This window comes from Saimiri boliviensis, chromosome 20 (genome assembly GCF_048565385.1).
Source record: "Saimiri boliviensis isolate mSaiBol1 chromosome 20, mSaiBol1.pri, whole genome shotgun sequence".
Taxonomy (NCBI): Eukaryota; Metazoa; Chordata; class Mammalia; order Primates; family Cebidae; genus Saimiri; species Saimiri boliviensis.
Genome location: NC_133468.1, coordinates 12,514,483 through 12,532,440, shown reverse-complemented (window position 1 = coordinate 12,532,440; position 17,958 = coordinate 12,514,483). Strand labels below are relative to the sequence as shown.

The window sequence follows — 17,958 nt, the reverse complement described above, 5'->3', positions numbered from 1 at the left end:
TCAAATCAAAGGTTAGTAGAGTTTTACACATGTTAAATGGTTAAGAAATATATAGTACATTAGTACAATAAATAATGACACTTTATCTTGAGGAAGACCTGAAGTTTGTTCATAGAAGTGGGTCTCAGAAGGGTTGCAGCTTGGAGTTATTGTAAAGTGGCGAAAGAAAGATTATCTGAAATAGTATGGACAATTATACGCCAGGTAAAGATGGGTAGGGTTGATAATACATTGTATATGTTTGAGGTGTATTCATTTTGTTGATAGCTTAGTTCAATTTGGCCTGTATATTAGTTGTTTCTCATACTGCTATAAAGAAATATCTGAGAAAATTACTGTCATGAGAACATCAAGGTGGAAGTCTGACCCCACAATCCAGTTACCTCCCAGCAGGTTCCTCCTCCAGGACTGGGGACGTGACACTTGGGCAGAAACACAAATCCAAATCATATCACCCTGATTTCAGTTTTCTGCATTCACCTAGCATTTTATGGTAGATAAAATCATGCAGAAACAAAGTGACATATTCAATAAAAGTGTTACATTCAGGTTTTTCCCTAATATATCAAGTACATTGGAACAAATTTGCTTTTTCAAAACAAGTCTTATAAAAGAACTATATAAATATATATCTTGAGGAGAGTGATTAAATTTTTGTCAGGGCATATTATTGCTGCTGCTTTTTTCTTTTTTTAACAAATACTACAACTTTTTTGTTTAAAGTTCAAATTTTTTTTTCTTTTTTTACGTTAAGTTCTGGGATACATGTGCTGAACGTGCAGGTTTGTTACATATACATGGGCCATGGTGGTTTGCTGCACCTGTCAATCTGTCATCTAGGTTTTAAGCCCTGCCTGCATTAGGTATTTGTCCTAATGCTCTCCCTCCCTTTTCCCCTCACCCCCAACTCTGGTTCTTCACATGATTTACACTGTTTCTGAAAAGTAGAAATGATCATGGGGTGTTTTCTTTGTAGGAAACTACATTCTGAATTATGTGGCATCACGACCCAAGCTCGCTCCCTTTGTCATCCAAGCTCTTATTCAAGTCGTTGCTAAAATCACTAAATTAGGGTGGTTTGAGGTTCAGAAAGATCAGTTTGTCTTCAGAGAAATTATTGCTGATGTGAAGAAGTTTCTCCAGGTAAGAAGTCATTACTACATTGTGAGAACATCACTGCTTGCTTTTTTGGTTTAGAATACTGCTCTTCTTAAAGCTATATGGTTTGTTTTGTGGCTACCGGTACCATGTTAATTATGATTTATTATCTATCCTCTGGATCAACTTATTGTCATTTATTGTCAGTAAATGAGGATCATGCTGTTATATAATTTCCAAACCAGAATAATGTAAATAATCATGCTTTCCAATTTCAAAATGTATGTTCATTTATGACATGTATGTCCATGTACTCTCTCTCTCTCTCTCTCTCTCTCTCTCTCTGTGTGTGTGTGTGTGTGTGTGTGTGTGTATAAAACATGTATATAATGCTTTTTATAGATTAGGTAATTAAATGTTCATCACAACCTAAAATGAAATGGATTTTATTTTGTAAGTAAGAAAACAGGCTTAGAGGGGTTACGTAATTTCCATAGGTTGCATGGTGACCGAGTAAAGCATACAGCTAGCACTTTAACAAGCCTCTAACTTATGGTAAAATTTTTAATTTTTACACTATACTACATTGACTATCTCAGTTTCTCAAGAATGTTTTCAATTTGATCATTACACATTGTGTATAGGTATCAATTATGTACAACCATTATGTATCAGTAAAGAATGATTATTTTAAAAACAATCTTTTTTAACCTAAGTGATTAAAATAGCATGTGCACATTTAACTTACACAAATTCAGATATATGGACTGCCAAAACAAACAAACAAACAAACAAAAAAAGTAAGAATAAACAAAAGCAAGGAAACACTAAATTGTCCCAGTGATTCCAGTTGCTATTCCACACAGTGATTTATACATCCTGCGATGATTTAGGGAAACCTGAATCTGGTCTTGTTTTCTGTTTACTCTTAATTAGGATGAGTGTCATGCCTTGTTCAGTATGATTCAGGTATTTGAAGATATATGTATATATTTTTCATACAAACATAATTCCTAAATAGAAGAAAACTATTTTATCTGATGTCCAGCTAAAAAAAAACATGATCTATTAGTATTCTTGAAGAAAAATTTACAATCTTGATTAATAGAGAGATGGTTCAGTTTTTGGTTCATTGTTGAGTATGGGCAGTTTTGACTTTTGGATATTTTACTTTTATGCAGTAACTTTAAAATTCAACCCCTATGTAAAATATAACTTCATCGTATAGTGCAGTGCTGGAATGCTAGGTTATGCTGCTTCTGTCTTGTCCATATTGCTAAAATCTGGTTAACAGATACTTGGTCATTTAAAACTTCCCAGGAAGAAGTGTTCTTAGCTCTGAGGAGGTCAGTTTACACTAGGGCATAAGGACAGTTTATTCAGGACAAGTATGAGCTTCACACTTCAGAGTTGGGTTTGTAATTTTGGCTAGCACAGTGGCATCCCTCTTTTGTCTTTTACTAAGATTATTCATCAAGACTTACTAGAGTAGACAAGAATCGACCATGCCGTTTTTTTTCTAAATAAAATCTAGGTTGAAATTGAAGGAAATTCTTGTTGGCTCACTTTCTTCAAGTTCCCTCTTGAGTGGCTGGTAAGCATAACTTAAGTTGGGCTTTAATGTACTTTTACCAGTTCTGGGGCTTTTTTTGTTTTTGAGTCAGAGTTTCATTCTTGTTGCCCAGGCTGAAGGGCAATGGCGCAATCCACAACCTCCAACTCCTGGGTTCAAGTGATTCTCCCGCCTCAGTCTCTCAAGTAGTTGGGATTACAGGCATGCGCCATCCTGCCTGGCTAATATTTTGTATTTTTAGGACAAATGGGGTTTCTCCATGTTGGTCAGGCTGGTCTTGAATTTCTGACCTCAGGTGATCTGCCTGCCTCGGCCTCCCGAAGTGCTGGGATTGCAGGAGTGAGCCACCATGACTGGCCCTTTTACCAATTCTGGAAAACTAGAAGAAACAAGATGTTTTAGCTTGAAAACGTATTGTATAATAGTATCACCACAGAATTAGCACTTGTTTTACTGTATAATAGTATCACCACAGAATAATTAGCACTTGTTTTCTGGATAGATACATATATTTATGGCTTGACCTAACCCTGCATCGTAAGAAAGTCAATTGGCTTTAGTGTTTTAGTATTCTAAAATATTGTCATATGATTCCTTTGGGTATTAGCAGCTTTTGTGAATTTTGTCCTAAATATTATTTTAAGTTAGTCACATTTAACAGCCTGAACTTTTGTGCATCCTCTATCCCTCTTGCTACCACACTCCGAACATACTTATATGTCTCTTTTCTAGTTATATACTCAGGGGATCCTACTGTCATCTAGAGCAGTGCTATTCAGATTACTGATCTTCAGCAAGATAAAGAGCTTAGATAAGACTTATAAGTGAATATAGTGCCTTCTTCATTGAGAAAGACTTACTATGAAAAAAAATGCCAGCTGACTTAAACAGTATACTTTGTGACTTAGCTGTGTTATAACCTGTTACACGCTCTTTATTTTGTCATGGGCCAGTACCAAACTATTTTCAGATTAGGATCGAGTTTGTAGATCATCAATCAGCTGCTTCTAGCAATTGATCAAGGTAACACACTTTGGGGAGCATTAACCTGGTGCACACAGAGGATGGATGTTTCAGTGCATAAAAAATCTGGAGCTCCATTCAGACACTCAGACTGTCCTGAAAGGCAGTAAATAATTAAAATGCAAAAATTTGGGGACTTTTTTTTGTTCTGAGATAATTTGAATTCAGTTATACCTAGTGATATCGGAATGCTGTGGTACTTAAAAGGGATGACCAACTATAAAATTAAGATTTGAAAAGTGTGTCTATCATCTGTGCCAGTTTTTTTAAAATGATTGCACTGTAATTGCATGCCTCATTTAGGATTTTCATAATTCCAGTATGATTTCACACAAGGGTAGTTTGTTAGTAATGTGCATATAAAGCCTGAATTTTAATGAAGGAAAATTTGAGATTAAATTGAAAGCTAAATAAATTAAAAACATTGTAGAGATAGTCATGTAGTTATCCCATTGTATTGTATACTTTACATGTCGTCATTATAGGTATGTAACAATTTCATACACATGCACTATTAATATTAAAAGAACCTAAGTCATCCTATTTGATGTTAGAACAAGAGATTTGAATTCGTTCCTAAGCTATTTATTATTTATTTATTGAGTGCCTCTATCTCAATAGCCTTCAAGCATATTATGGAGATAAAAGTATTTTTTCTTATTCTTATTCTTGGTCTTATAAAAAGTATTGAGCTAAATTCTTATATTTTGAAACTTAGTTTATTATTTGTCCTAAGTGCTGGAAACATTTTGTAGAATAGCATGCATTTATAAGGTAGGAACTTTTCCCCATTTAGCTCTGTGTACCCAAATTTATCCTTCAAAAAGTGGGTTTGAAATGCTTTTGTTTATAGAACTCAGTGATTTTTCTTTGTATTTTAAATTTTTGTTTCTATTTTATTATTAAGTAAATCTGGCATTTCAATCTTTAATTATTTGTAAATATTACCTGGTTTATACATTAAGAACCAATCATTTGTCTTCACTTAGGCTAAACTTTGTTATTTTCTCCAAAGGGTACTGTGGAGCACTGCATAATAGGAGTAATAATCCTTTCTGAATTGACTCAGGAAATGAACCTGGTAAGCAAGCCTTTCCATCTAACAGGAGCTTAAGTAATGCTGTTTGCTTAAGTAATGCTGTTTCTTACCTGCTTTTATCTATGGCAAAATAGACAGTCGTCTTTGTGTGGCATAAAACTCTGGATAATCAAGATTTTTTGTGTGTCTGCTTTATTGGTGGGGTCATTAAGTGGTGGAATATTTTCACTGTCATTGAAAATATCTGCAATAATACAGAGTACTGCAAAGAACAGAGAATTGGACATGGTTCTTGCTCCATGGGCACTTGGAGAATTGTCCTTTTCCCTATATATTTCATAATATGCTAACCATAAGAAATATGTGCAAGAGAGAAACAAACCTTTATTCACTTACAAATAAAAGGTGGTTTGAAGAATTGATTGTCAACAACGGATATGCAGCAGGACTCATCAGAAAAACAGGCCTTTTTTGGCCGGGCGCGGTGGCTCATGCCTGTAATCCCAGCACTTTGGGAGGCTGAGGCAGGTGGATCACCTGAGGTCAGGAGTTGGAGACCAGCCTGGCCAACATGGAAAAACCCCGTCTCTACATAAAAATACAAAAATTGGGCTTGGTGGTAGCACCTGTAATCACAGATACTGGGGAGGCTGAGGCAGGAGAATTGCTTGAATCTTGGAGATGGAGGTTGCATTGAGCTGAGATCAGCCTGGGTGACTGAGTGAGATTCTGTCTTAAACAAAACAAACAAAACAAAAAACAAAACAAAACGGGCTTTTTGGGTTGTTTGCAGAATGCAGAGGCCTGCGTGGCTTACAAGCGCCCCCAGCTGGCTACACACCAGCATAACCCAGTTGGTGGTCCTTCAGGTTGGCCAGCGTGGAAACCAGATTGGCTGCTGCTGCTTGGATCTGGCACTAGGAGAGCATGCTGCGGTCAACCAGAAAGGAATTTATTATGAGACAATAAGCAGCTTCTTTAGAAATGTGGATACCAGCTGTCTTGATTGATGTGGAAGAAGGGATAGTGAATGAAATTCTGCAGGGTCCACGGAGAGATGTATTTGATATCAAACAGCTCATCACTGATATTTCTGGCTCAGGAAATAATTGGACTGTGGCTCACAAAGTTTTTGGCAGTCTTTATTAAGACCAGGTTTTAGGGAAACTCAGAAAGTCGGCAGAGCACTCTGATTGCTTGTAGTGTTTCTTTATAATACATACCATGGGAGGAGGAACAGGATCTGGACTTGGCACTTTTTTTTTTTTAATATTCCATTGTGTGTGTGTAGGCATAGATACACCATATTTTCTTTCTTTTAATTATACTTTAACTTCTATGATACATATGCAGAATGTGCAGGTTTGTTACATAGGTATACGTGTGCCATGGTGGTTTGTTGCGCCCATCAACCTGTCATCTGCATTAGGTATTTCTCCTAATGCTATCCCTCTTCCTGCCCCCCACCTCCACCCCACCACAGGCCCCAGTGTGTGATTTTCCCCTCCCTGTGTCCATGTGTTTTCATTGTTTAACTCCCACTTATGAGTGGGAACAGGCGGTTTTTTCTTTGGTTTTCTGTTCCTGTGTTAGTTTGCTGAGAATCATGGTTTCCAGCTTCATCCATGTCCCTGCAAAGGACATAAACTCATCCTTTTTAATGGCTGCATAGTATTCCGTGGTGTACACATGCCACATTTTCTTTATCCAGTCTATCACTGATGGGCATTGGGATTGGTTCCAAGTCTTTGCTGTTGTGAATAGTGCTGCAAAAAGCATGTGTGCATGTGCCTTTATAATAGAATGATTTATAATCCTTTGGGTATATACCCAGTAATGAGATTGCTGGGTCAAATGGTATTTCTGGTTCTAGATCCTTGAGGAATTATCACACTGTCTTCCACAAGGGTTGAACTAATTTATACTCCCACCAACAGTGTAAAAGCATTCCTATTTCTGTACATCCTCTCTAGCATCTGTTGTTTCCTGACTTTTTAATGATCACCATTATAACTGGTGTGAGCTGCTATCTCATTGTGGTTTTGATTTGCATTACTCTAATGACTGGTGATGGGGAGCTTTTTTCCATATGTTTGTTGGCAACTTTTGCTGTGCAGAAGCTCTTCAGTTAAATTAGATTCCATTTGTCAGTTTTGGCTTTTGTTGCCGTTGCTTTTGGTGTTTTAGGCATGAAGTCTTTGCTCATGCCAGTGTCCTGAATGGTATTGCCTAGGTTTTCTTCTAAGGTTTTTATGGTTTTAGGTCTTATGCTTAAGTCTTTAATTCATCTTGAGTTAATTTTTGCATAAGTTGTAAGGAAGGGGTCGAATTCAGGTTTCGGCTTATGGCTAGCCAGTTTTCCCACCACCATTTGTTAAACGGGGAATCCTTTCCCCATTGCTTCTTTTTGTCAGGCTTATCAAAAATCAGATGGTTGTAGATGCATGGTGTTATTTTTAAGGCCTCTGTTCTGTTCCATTGTCCTATATATCTGTTTTGGTACTAGTACCATGCTGTTTCGGCTACTGTAGCCTTGTAGTATAGACTGAAGTCAGATAGCATGATGCCTCCAGCTTTGTTCTTTTCACTTAGGATTGTCTTGACTATACAGGCTCTTTTTTGGTTCCATATGACATTTAAAGTGGTTTTTTCTAATTCTGAGAAGAAAGTCAATGGTAGATTGATGGGAATAGCATTGAATCTATAAATTACTTTGGGCACTATGGCCATTTTCACGATATTGCTTCTTCCTATTGATGAGCATGGAATGTTTTTGTTTGTGTCCTCTCTTATTAACTTGAGCAGTGGTTTGTAGCTCTCCTTGAGGAGATCCTTCACATCCCTTGTAAGTTGTATTCCTAGGTGTTTTATTCTCTTTGTAGCAAGTGTGAATGGGAGTTCACTCATGATTTGGCTCTCTGTTGGTCTACTATTGGTGCATAGGAATGCTTGTAATTTTTGCATATTGCTTTTGTATCCCGAGACTTTTCTGAAGTTGCTTGTCAGCTTAAGGAGATTTTGAGCTGAGACGATGGGTTTTTCTAAATATACAATCATGTCATCTGCAAACAGAGACAATTTGACTTTGTCACTTCCTATTCGAATATCCTTTATTTCTTTCTCTTGCCTGATTACCCTGGCCAGAACATCCACTACTGTGTTGAATAGGTGTGGTGAGAAAGGGCATATGTGTCTTATGCCGGTTCTCAAAGGGAATGGTTCCAGCTTTTGCCCATTCAGTATGATATTGGCTGTGGGTTTTTCATAAACAGCTCTTATTATTTTGAGATGTGGTCCATCAGATCTTAGTTTGTTGAGAGTTTTTAGCATGAAGGGGTGCTGAATTTTATCGAAGGCCTTTTTGGCATCTATTGAGATAATCATGTGGTTTTTGTCATTGGTTCTGTTTATATACTGGATTACATTTATTGATTTGCATATGTTGAACCAACCTTGCATCCCAGGGATGAAGCTGACTTGATCATGGTGGATAAGCTTTTTAATGTGCTGCTGGATTTGGTTTGCCAGTATTTTATTGAGGATTTTTGCATTGATATTCATCAGGGACATTGGCGTGAAATTTTCTGCCAGGTTTTGGTATCAGGATGCTGGCCTCATAAAATTAGTTAGGGAAAAGTTCCTCTTTTTCTGTTGTTTGGAATAGTTTTAGAAGGAATGGTACCAGCTCCTCTTTGTACCTCTGGTAGAATATGCCTGTGAATTTATCTGGTCCTGGGCTTCTTTTGGTTGATAGGCTATTAATTACTGCCTCAATTTCAGAACTTGTTATCTGTCTATTCAGGGATTCAACTTTTTCCTGGTTTAGTCTGGGGAGGGTGTATGTGTCCAGGAATTTATCCATTTCTTCTAGATTTTCTAGTTTATTTGCATAAAGGTGTTTATAGCATTCTCTGATGGTAGTTTGTATTTCTGTGGGATCAGTAGTGATATCCCATTTATCATTTTTTATTGTGTCTTAATTCTTCTCTCTTTTTTTCTTTATTAGTCTGGCTAGTGGTTTATCTATTTTGTTAAGCTTTTCAAAAAACCAGCTCCTAGATTTACTGATTTATTTTTTTAAGTTTTTTTTTTTTGGTGTCCCTATCTCCACAGCCTTGCCAGCATCTGTGGCTTTCTGACTTTTTAGTAATAGCCATTCTGGCTGGTGTGAGATGGTATTTCATTGTGGTTTTGCTTTGCATTTCTATGATGATTCGTGACATGGAACAACACTTCTTCAGGTCTGTTGCCTTCTTTTGACAAGTGTCTGTTCATGTCTTTTGCCTGCCTCTCTTGATTAATTTAAATCAAACCTCAAAGTCTGTCTCTCCTACAGTGCTTCCCTCAATATATAAAAATATTTTTTCCTTAATACAAATTAAAAGCAAACAGCATTATCATTGCTATTTATAAAGTACTCTTCATGCATTATTTCATCTATTCCTCAAAACTAATCTGTGAGATACACTATCTTTTTAAAGCACGTGAATTTTGAAATAAAGGATGATTTCTCTTATATACTGTTGCTGGGAATGTAAATTAGTTCAGCCACTGTGGAAAATGGTTTGGAGATTTCTCAAAGAACTAAAAAGATTTCTCAAAAAAACCGAACTGATATTCAACCCAGCAATCCTATTACTGAGTATATATCCCCTAAAACCCAAATCTATCAAAAAGGAACGTGCACTTATATGTTCATTGCAGCACTATTCAGAACAGCAAAGACATAGAATCAACCTTAGTGCCCATTGATGGTGGATTGGATAAAGAAAATACCCGTATACCATAGAATATTATGCAGCCATAAAAAATAATGAAATCATGTCCTTTGCAGCAACATGGATGCAGCTGGAGGTCATTATCCTATGCAAATTAATGCAGGAACAGAAAACCAAAAACCACATGTTATTTATTACTTGACAGTGGGAGCTAAACATTAGATACTTGTGGACATAAAGATGGCAACAATAGAAACTAGTGACCACTAGACAGGAGAGAAAGAGAAGGGGACAGGGATTGAAAAAGTAACTTTTGAGTGACAGGTTAATTCATACCCCAAACCTCAGCATCATGCAGTGTATCCAGGCAGCAAACCTTCACATGCACCCCCTCAGGCTAAAATGAAAGTTGGAAAAAAGGAACACTGAAAGTGCTCATTTAACTCTTGCACATTGGGTATAGATTCCATAACTACTTTGTGTAATCATTTGACCTTTTGTTATGTTTCATGTTTCATAAGTAAATGTGGCAATTGATTGTAGTGTCAATTATATGTCTGAGCTTAGGAAGCATCACATAATCAATTTTGAGCCCATTGCTTCTTTCAAATCTATAAACATTAGCAAGGAAAATGGTTTATTTTCTTCTTCCAGATAGCAGTAAGAATAAATTGTAATGCTGTACCAACTGTAGACCCTAGTGTTAATGTTACTATGAGTCTCAGACTTCAGCTTTGTTTGCCTGTTTCCTATTGATAAATGGAAATATTGATGGTATTAATAGTATAATTTTGAATATACTACATTTTAGGTTAGAGGCCTAAGCTTTTAGTTTTAGTTTATTCTTAAAAATTGTTTGTCGTTAGCTAATAAAATATTTAGAGGGAACATACTATTGCTTATATAATAAATCAGATTTCTGATTATTTATAATTTCTGCCTTGGTTTCTTTTCACAGTATCAAAGATACATGAACCAATGACATATGGTAATTATAGAAATACCACTTTCAACTAGAAGAATTTTTCAGTTTGCTCATTCATAGACAAAGTTAGAATTTGGTGATTGTCTTGGAGATTCCTCATTTTACAGGTGGAATCTGAGGAACAGGGAGATTGTTACTGCATGATGTGAAATATGGTACATGGTTCAGGAGTCTTAGTATCTTTTTATTTTATAATCTGTGTTGTTCATACTGCCTCTGAAACTGATCAACTTTGGCTTTTAATGTTGGGATCATTCATGGGTTGTAGGAAGAGCAATAAGTTGAAACAGTGTAGAAACCTGGATTCTACTCAAGTTTATTTCCATTTTTTTTTTTCTTAGTAAACCTTGCTTTGATTTTTTTATAGGTCTGGTTAAACTAATTTCATCTTTATCTTTTTAGATCGATTATTCCAGACCTTCAGCAAAACATAGGAAAATAGCTACCTCATTTTGTGATACCTCTCTCAAAGACATTTTAGTTCTGGCATGCTCTCTTTTAAAAGAGGTAAGTTATTCAACTTCCTAGTTAGAATATTTGGGAAATTTTAAAAGTTTCAAAAGAATTTCAGTTGGATTTTCCACCCAATTTTGCCTTTTAAGGAATTATTGTGGACAGACTTAAGTAGAGTAAATTTGCATAAATCTGTAAGTAGTTCCAAAAATTCACTTTTACTCACTAGACATGTGGTAAGGTGAAATCCAAAGGGAATCTAGTAACTTGTCTTTAGATAGTAGTTTCATTGCCTTCCCAGCATAGATTCTTTAATTAAATAAGCTAATTGAGTATTAGTTTCTTTATCTTCCTGCTTAAATTTTGATAGGATGCAGATGAAAAATGAAATGATAATACTTTCCTGATTTATCAACTATCAAAATTTATTCATAGTTTAGCCGAGATCGTTGACGTTAACAATTTCTTTGGGAAATAATACTTCCCCATTAGCTACTTAGTGCCCTCCTGACCATTAGTGATAGCATGATCACAATGGTATTGTATTCTCTTGTATAATATAGGGACTCCATCATGCTGTTCATGCTTGATAATTGTTGTAATATAGCATTTCCCAAAAGTATGCTCCAGTAAGCACTACTTTCCAATTATTTCAATTCTTTGGTATAGTAATATGACAACTGCCACACTAGGTCAGACTCAAAGACATTCTGTTATCTTAAAATTTTTCTTTTAGCGTGGAAAAATTTAACATACACAAAAGTAGATAGAATAGTATAACCAGTTAAATAGTAGCAAGTTGAATAGTAGCAACTCATGGCTACTCTTGTTTCCTCTCTATTCCTACTTACCCACTTCCTTTTGTATTATTCTTCAAGCAGAATCCAAAATTTCGTATAATTTCCTCCGTAAATATTTCATAATATATCTCTAAAAGGTATAATTGTTTGGGGTTTGTGTGAGAATGGGCATTATTTTGGAAATAGGATTGTTCTCCAGAAGCTTTGTGAGTGTTCTCCAACATTCAAACAATTCTGATTACCTTTATTAGCTGAATGTAGTTCTTTTATGCATGAAGTTAACCCAGTTTTTATTGAAGAAAGTAACATTACTTTCCCATATATGGAATAGTATAACTTTGTAAACTCTTACTAGTTTTCATTTGACATTGAAAAATTATTTTAATTCATGAAGTGTAAATTTACTGATGGGTTTCACCGTGTTATATTTGATTTTGTACTTTTTTCAGGTGTTGGCCAAACCTTTAAATCTTCAGGATCAATGTCAGCAAAATCTGGTAATGCAGGTCTTGAAACTGGTCCTTAACTGCCTTAACTTTGACTTCATTGGCAGTTCAGCAGATGAATCTACAGATGATCTTTGCACAGTGCAGATTCCAACAACTTGGAGAACAAGTAAGAAAAAAGTTTGGTATGAAGGGTCATCAACATAAAAGGCACAGTATTAGGCAATATAGTTTCCCTATATATAGTTACCTTTTGCTAGGAAATAAAAAAGTGTTCAAATGGATTTGTAACGCAAAGTAGCTGCTGATGGCTGATATTGAAATTTTTTCTCCAATTCATATTATAGTAACTTCCATATTTTGATTTTGGAAAAAAGAAAAAACAAGGACAGCACTAGAGCTAAGTGGGGAGCAGGTTTGGGAAGAAAATCAAGCACCCTGAAACTTTCAGATAAACAGAGTGGGACAGGATCCCACTTGGAGGTCAAGTAAGAAAAAAGTTTAGTGTGAAGGGTCGTCATGAGAAAAAAAAAGTTTAGCATGAAGACTTGGCAAGAGATGTCAACGTATTTTTCAGTGTTATAAAGAGAACAAATCAGAGTAAGTGACCTAGAGGAGCAGAGTTGCAACTTGCTTATAGAAAGGGATACCAGGGAAAAGGAAGCTAATTTGTTCTCTCATGTCCCAGAACAATGGTAGCACCTCAGGTACCTCTGAAGTCAGAAGTGGGAATTGGGGCTGATGGGGCTTGATAAAAAGTCTCTACTCTGAACAGTTAAACACTCCAGGATCTTCTCTGCCACCTGTGCAGCTAGGGGACTGCCTTTTCCTCCCTTTTCTCTACCTGTGCTACTTCTTTACTTTCCAAGACCAGAGTTTTTTTCCTCAAGAAATAAAATTGGAGAGGCCTCATATTCATGGATACCAGATATAATAGAGGAACAGCATTAATTTTGTGAAAACTTCTAACATGGAGATCAGAGACTTCAACAACAAAAGGGGACTTTGTGTTCTGTATCTTGACTGCGGTGACGGAAACATGAACCAACACATGTAATAAAAAAAATTCACAGGCTAAACACATGTATCTCCACACACAAGTACATGTGAAACTGGGAAATCTGAATACGATTGTGAATTGTATCAATATGAGTTTCCTAGCTGAGATATTATACTGTAGTTTTGCAAAAAATTACCATTGTAGTATAACGGGTAAAGAGTTCATGGGGTCTTTCTGTATTTTTTTTTTTTTTTTTTTGGCAACTGCGTATGAACTTACAATTATCTCAAAAAGTTTAATTGTAAAATGGAGGGAAGTTAATAGCAGCAGAGACAAGGTGAAGAGTAGAAATAAACTTCAGAAAGATATAATGAATGTGCTCAGAGAGATAATGCATCCCTGAAGCAAGAACAAGATACTGTTTTAAAAAGGAAAGTTCAGAGAATGTTCCAGATTTACAGGACAGTTGCCAAAATAAAACATCCTGTAGAAAAGTTGGAAGACAAAGTTAACACAATCTCTTAGAATATAGAACAAAAAAGCAAAGAGATGTTTGATAGGAGAAAAAAAAAAAAAGAAAACTAGAAGATGAAATTAAGGAGGCATGATGGTTAGTAGTTCTAGGAGAGGATAGAGAAACAAGGAAATTTGCAAACAGATAGTACTCCAAAGTGCTCTCAGCACTAAAGGGTGTGCATTTTTGGACTGAAAGATCCCACTAAGTTCCCAGCATAATGAATGAAAAAAGATGTACACTAAGCTTAAAATCATGACATTTTAGAATAGGAAGGATAAAGAAAAAAAATTCTAAAACCTACCAGAAAGAATAAAACTAAAGCTTCTCCTGCAAAGGACTGGGGCCAAGAAGGTATTAGACTTCATAGCAGCACTGAAAGGTAGAAGACGATAGAGTAGTATCTTCAGACTTCTGAGGGAAAACTGTTTTCAAACTAGACCAAATGTATCAAGTCTAAGATAGAATAAAGATATTTTCAGATATGTGAGCCTTTCCAAAATTTATCCCCTATGGACTTGCTCTCAGGAAGCTACTTGATGTACAAGCCAATAAAGTGGAAGATAATAGAATTTGGGAAATGGGTACTTCAACACAAGATGACAGTGGACAAACATAAAAAGGCTACAGTTGTATAAAAAAGTTAAGGAGGAACCAGTTCAATTCAAAGGCTCTGGGAGGTAGGGGTGGGTGAATCCAAATGATGGGTTAGTTGATGCTATTGATGGATTGGAACACGTCATGGAGAGCACTGTGCCAATCTGTGAGATATTTGGAAAGAATTAGTGACAGATACATAACTAAGCACAGAAAAGATGCTATGACTAAGTCCAGGGAGTATTAGAAATGTGATGTAATTATACCTCAGTTGTTAATATTATTTACATAGTTATAATAAATGTAAACACATAGAATTGATTTAATCACAAATTGTGATAATGGTGAATGTTTTTGAGAGGATTGATTGTGGAGAGAGTGGTAGGCATGGTAGGGATGTGGCATTGGTGATTAGACAGCTAAAGCTTTACACACTGTAATAGGAATGCAGTTGATGTCTAAAGTAAAACAAATCAAATGAAGGAATAGTAGTATAGGCTATGATTTGGAAGCATGAATGTAATTATAGCTAAAAGAGTTGGGCCGGATACAGTGGTTCATGCCTGTAATCCCAGCACTTTGGGAGGCTGAGGTGGGTAGATCACGAGGTCAAGAGATCGAGACCATCCTGGCCAACATGGTGAAACCCTGTCTCTACTAAAAAATACAAAAATCAGCTGGGTGTGGTGGTGTGCGCCTGTAGTCCCAGCTACTTGGGAAGCTGAGGCAGGAGAACAACTTGAACCCAGGAGGTGGAGGTTGCAGTGAGCCAGGATCTTGCCACTGCACTCCAGCCTGGCAACAGAATGAGAATCTGTCTCAAACAGATGAGTTGAAAAGCAGTTGGAATGGGATAGGGTACAGTTTTTTTTTTTTTTTTTTTTTTTTTTTTTTTTTTTAAATAAGCTTTTTAGTACTGTTTACTTTTTGATACTGTTTGAATTTTCAGTGTTTATATTACTTTAATACAAATTAAAATAGTAAGGAGATTCTCCCAGTTCAAACTGTGTGCTCCATAGAGATGAGGAATAGCCTAGCTAATTAATTTCTCTCTGTATTATTTCATCTTTCAAAGGACAGTAGGCTAGGAATTAAAAATAGGCCTAACTGGAAGGAGTGGCCACTAGCAGAGGTCTTGGATTTCTATTTGTATGATGTTGTCTTACTTTTTTAAGATCACTGAATTGAAAGTAATGGTGTTAGAAAATAATTTTTTTTCCCAGTTTTTCTGGAACCAGAAACATTGGATCTTTTCTTCAATTTGTATCATTCACTTCCACCGCTACTGTCTCAGTTAGTAAGTAAAAGTCATTCATTACTTCATTAAAAAAGTACCTGTGAATTTTATCTAATTTAAGTAAGGGGTGATATATATTTACTTCAAAAATTCTGTTTATATATTCAATTGTGTTTACTTTTCATGATAATTTTGTATGTTTTCTAAGATGTATACTGCTTAAACTATTTGTCAAATTTTGTTTATTTTGTCAACATTACATTTTATTTCATGGGTGAGCCTAGACCTAGTAGTTGTTGATTTAGGTCTTGCCCAGAGCCAGGACAACGTACCAGTCTCTAAATAGATGTTTTTTGCCTATTCAGTTCCCACAGGGCCTAAGTCCACCACCACATGAGGACTTTCCCTTCTACTACCCTTCTCTGACTCTTGCTCAGCCTTTCCTGGCTCCATGTCTTAGGTTTGACAGGCTGCCCCCTCCAGATCTCTGAATAAGAAGCAAAGGGGATCTACTCACTTGAATTTTGTGCATCAAGCCAGTTATTTGTTTATTTTTTTTTTGAATCAGTGTAAATTCTATTGCGTGCCCAAAAAGTTCTTGATATTCTACAGTTATACAGAACTTTGAAACTCTGAGCTCCATATAGCAGAGTCTAAAACCCTCAGGTATTTATGAAGTAATTTAATATTTAGCATATAGAGATACAGTTTTTCTGCTAAAGGCACATAATAAACTCATCACGAGTTTATTATGATTCTAGAAGAAAATATTTAGTATCATAGGTTATTTAAAAATTCTAAGTTTAATGTTTAAATTTAAAGAAGTAAAGGTGGGGAGTTCTAATATTGCCATTTTTCTGAAAAAAGATATTTCCCATTTAAAGTATATATCAGTGGTTTGTTTGTTTAGATATCTTATTGCCTAAAAGGGAGGGATGCATTCACAAAAATATTCTTTTTAAAGAAAATATGTCTCTTGAATCTCGAGTTTAAGGTAGTGCTTTTTATACTGGGTTTCTCAGGGTACTTCATGTTTCTGGTTGGGGCCACAGCCTCTGTCTTTCAATCACAATAGTTTTGCTTTTAGTTGTTTAAAAACCATAGTTTCATATAATTATATTTTAGAATAAGACAAAAAAGGCACCAGTGCTTAAAGAATAAAGTAGAAAACACCTAGTTTGAGAGATAGTAACAAACGTTGCTGGACATATCCTAGTTACTGTATGATACTTACCTCAATCCTCAAAGTGGCCCTGAAAGGTAAAGAATAAAATCCTCACTCTATCGATGCAGAAAAGCAGAAAACAGACTCAGATTGACTAAATGACTTCCTCCAGGGCAACAAAGAAAATATTGGCATTGAGATTCAAACACAGGTCTTTTTTGCTCCCAAACCCCAGGTGTTTTTAATACACTAGTGGTTCCCATACTTGTACTTCTGAATTTTCTAAGGAGTTTTTATTTTTAATTTGGATTTTAGGTTCTAATGGTACGGGCTATGACAAACTGGAGCACATCTGAAGGGCATTGTTTGATTTTTGTCTCGTTTCTCACCATGAAGTACTTACCTGTACCAGCACCATTTTCAGACTATTTTTAAAGATGCTAATGATGGTGTAAAATATTCCTTGACCAGCTAAATTTGGAATATGCTGGATTAAATTACAGATTTCCCCCACCCTCTCCTGCGGAATGCCACAGTACATAATGTGCACTATTTCCCAAACATATTGTACCACAAAACCATATTTTTCTTTTTGGTGGAAAACTTCACTCGTTAGAAAATGGAACTGGGCATCATAAATAATTGAGAGCCTGTTATGTGTATAGCATGTCCAGGCCCTGAACTGGCAGATATGGTTAATGAAAAAACATTAGAGGTGAATACATACAAATAGAAATTTTAATGATGGGATAGAAGGAAGGATTGTGGGTGGTGAGAATGGTTGATGATATTTAGTTTTCATTATTTTTATGTCCTATGATGCTTTTTATATTGCATTATAAGGCATTATATTTATAATGCATTCAAATTAAATTCATTTTATATGTAAAGACTAGTATTCCTTATGTGTGGCCACAGTTACTTTGAAAATTGAAATGAAATTTTCTTGGTATTTTTTAGGCACTTTCATGTTTAGTTCAGTTTGCTTCGACAAGAAGGTCCCTATTTAACAGTCCTGAACGTGCCAAGTACCTTGGTAATTTAATTAAGGGAGTAAAAAGGATACTTGAAAACCCTCAGGTATTTATGAAGTAATTTAATATTTAGCGTATAGAGATACAGTTTTTCTGCTAAAGGCACATAATAAACTCATGAATTTATTATGATTCTGGAAGAAAATATTTAGTATCATATTTATCTTCCTTAGATTTCTCTCTCTCTCTTTTTCTTTTTTTGAGGTGGAGTCTCGCTCTGTTGCCCAGGCTAGAGTTCAGTGGTGCCATCTTGGCTCACTGCAACCTCTGCCTCCT

The 17,958-nt window shown here is 35.8% G+C and overlaps 1 protein-coding gene across 4 annotated transcripts in view; it reads left to right on the top strand.

Moving 5' to 3' along the window:
• Positions 1 to 17,958, top strand: part of RANBP17 (RAN binding protein 17) — a 318,395-nt gene that overhangs the window by 22,567 nt on the left and 277,870 nt on the right. For 3 of the 4 annotated variants that reach the window (XR_012515307.1, XM_039460716.2, XM_074390457.1), the window contains exons 4-9: positions 977 to 1,143; positions 4,710 to 4,775; positions 10,839 to 10,943; positions 12,139 to 12,304; positions 15,470 to 15,543; positions 17,609 to 17,728. Coding sequence is in view for 3 of the 4 variants with exons in the window: in XM_039460716.2 (XP_039316650.1) it covers positions 977 to 1,143; positions 4,710 to 4,775; positions 10,839 to 10,943; positions 12,139 to 12,304; positions 15,470 to 15,543; positions 17,609 to 17,728 (698 nt within the window). In the remaining variant the exon portion in view is untranslated. The remainder of the gene's footprint in view (positions 1 to 976; positions 1,144 to 4,709; positions 4,776 to 10,838; positions 10,944 to 12,138; positions 12,305 to 15,469; positions 15,544 to 17,608; positions 17,729 to 17,958) is intronic. The other variant, XM_074390456.1, reaches the window with a different exon arrangement.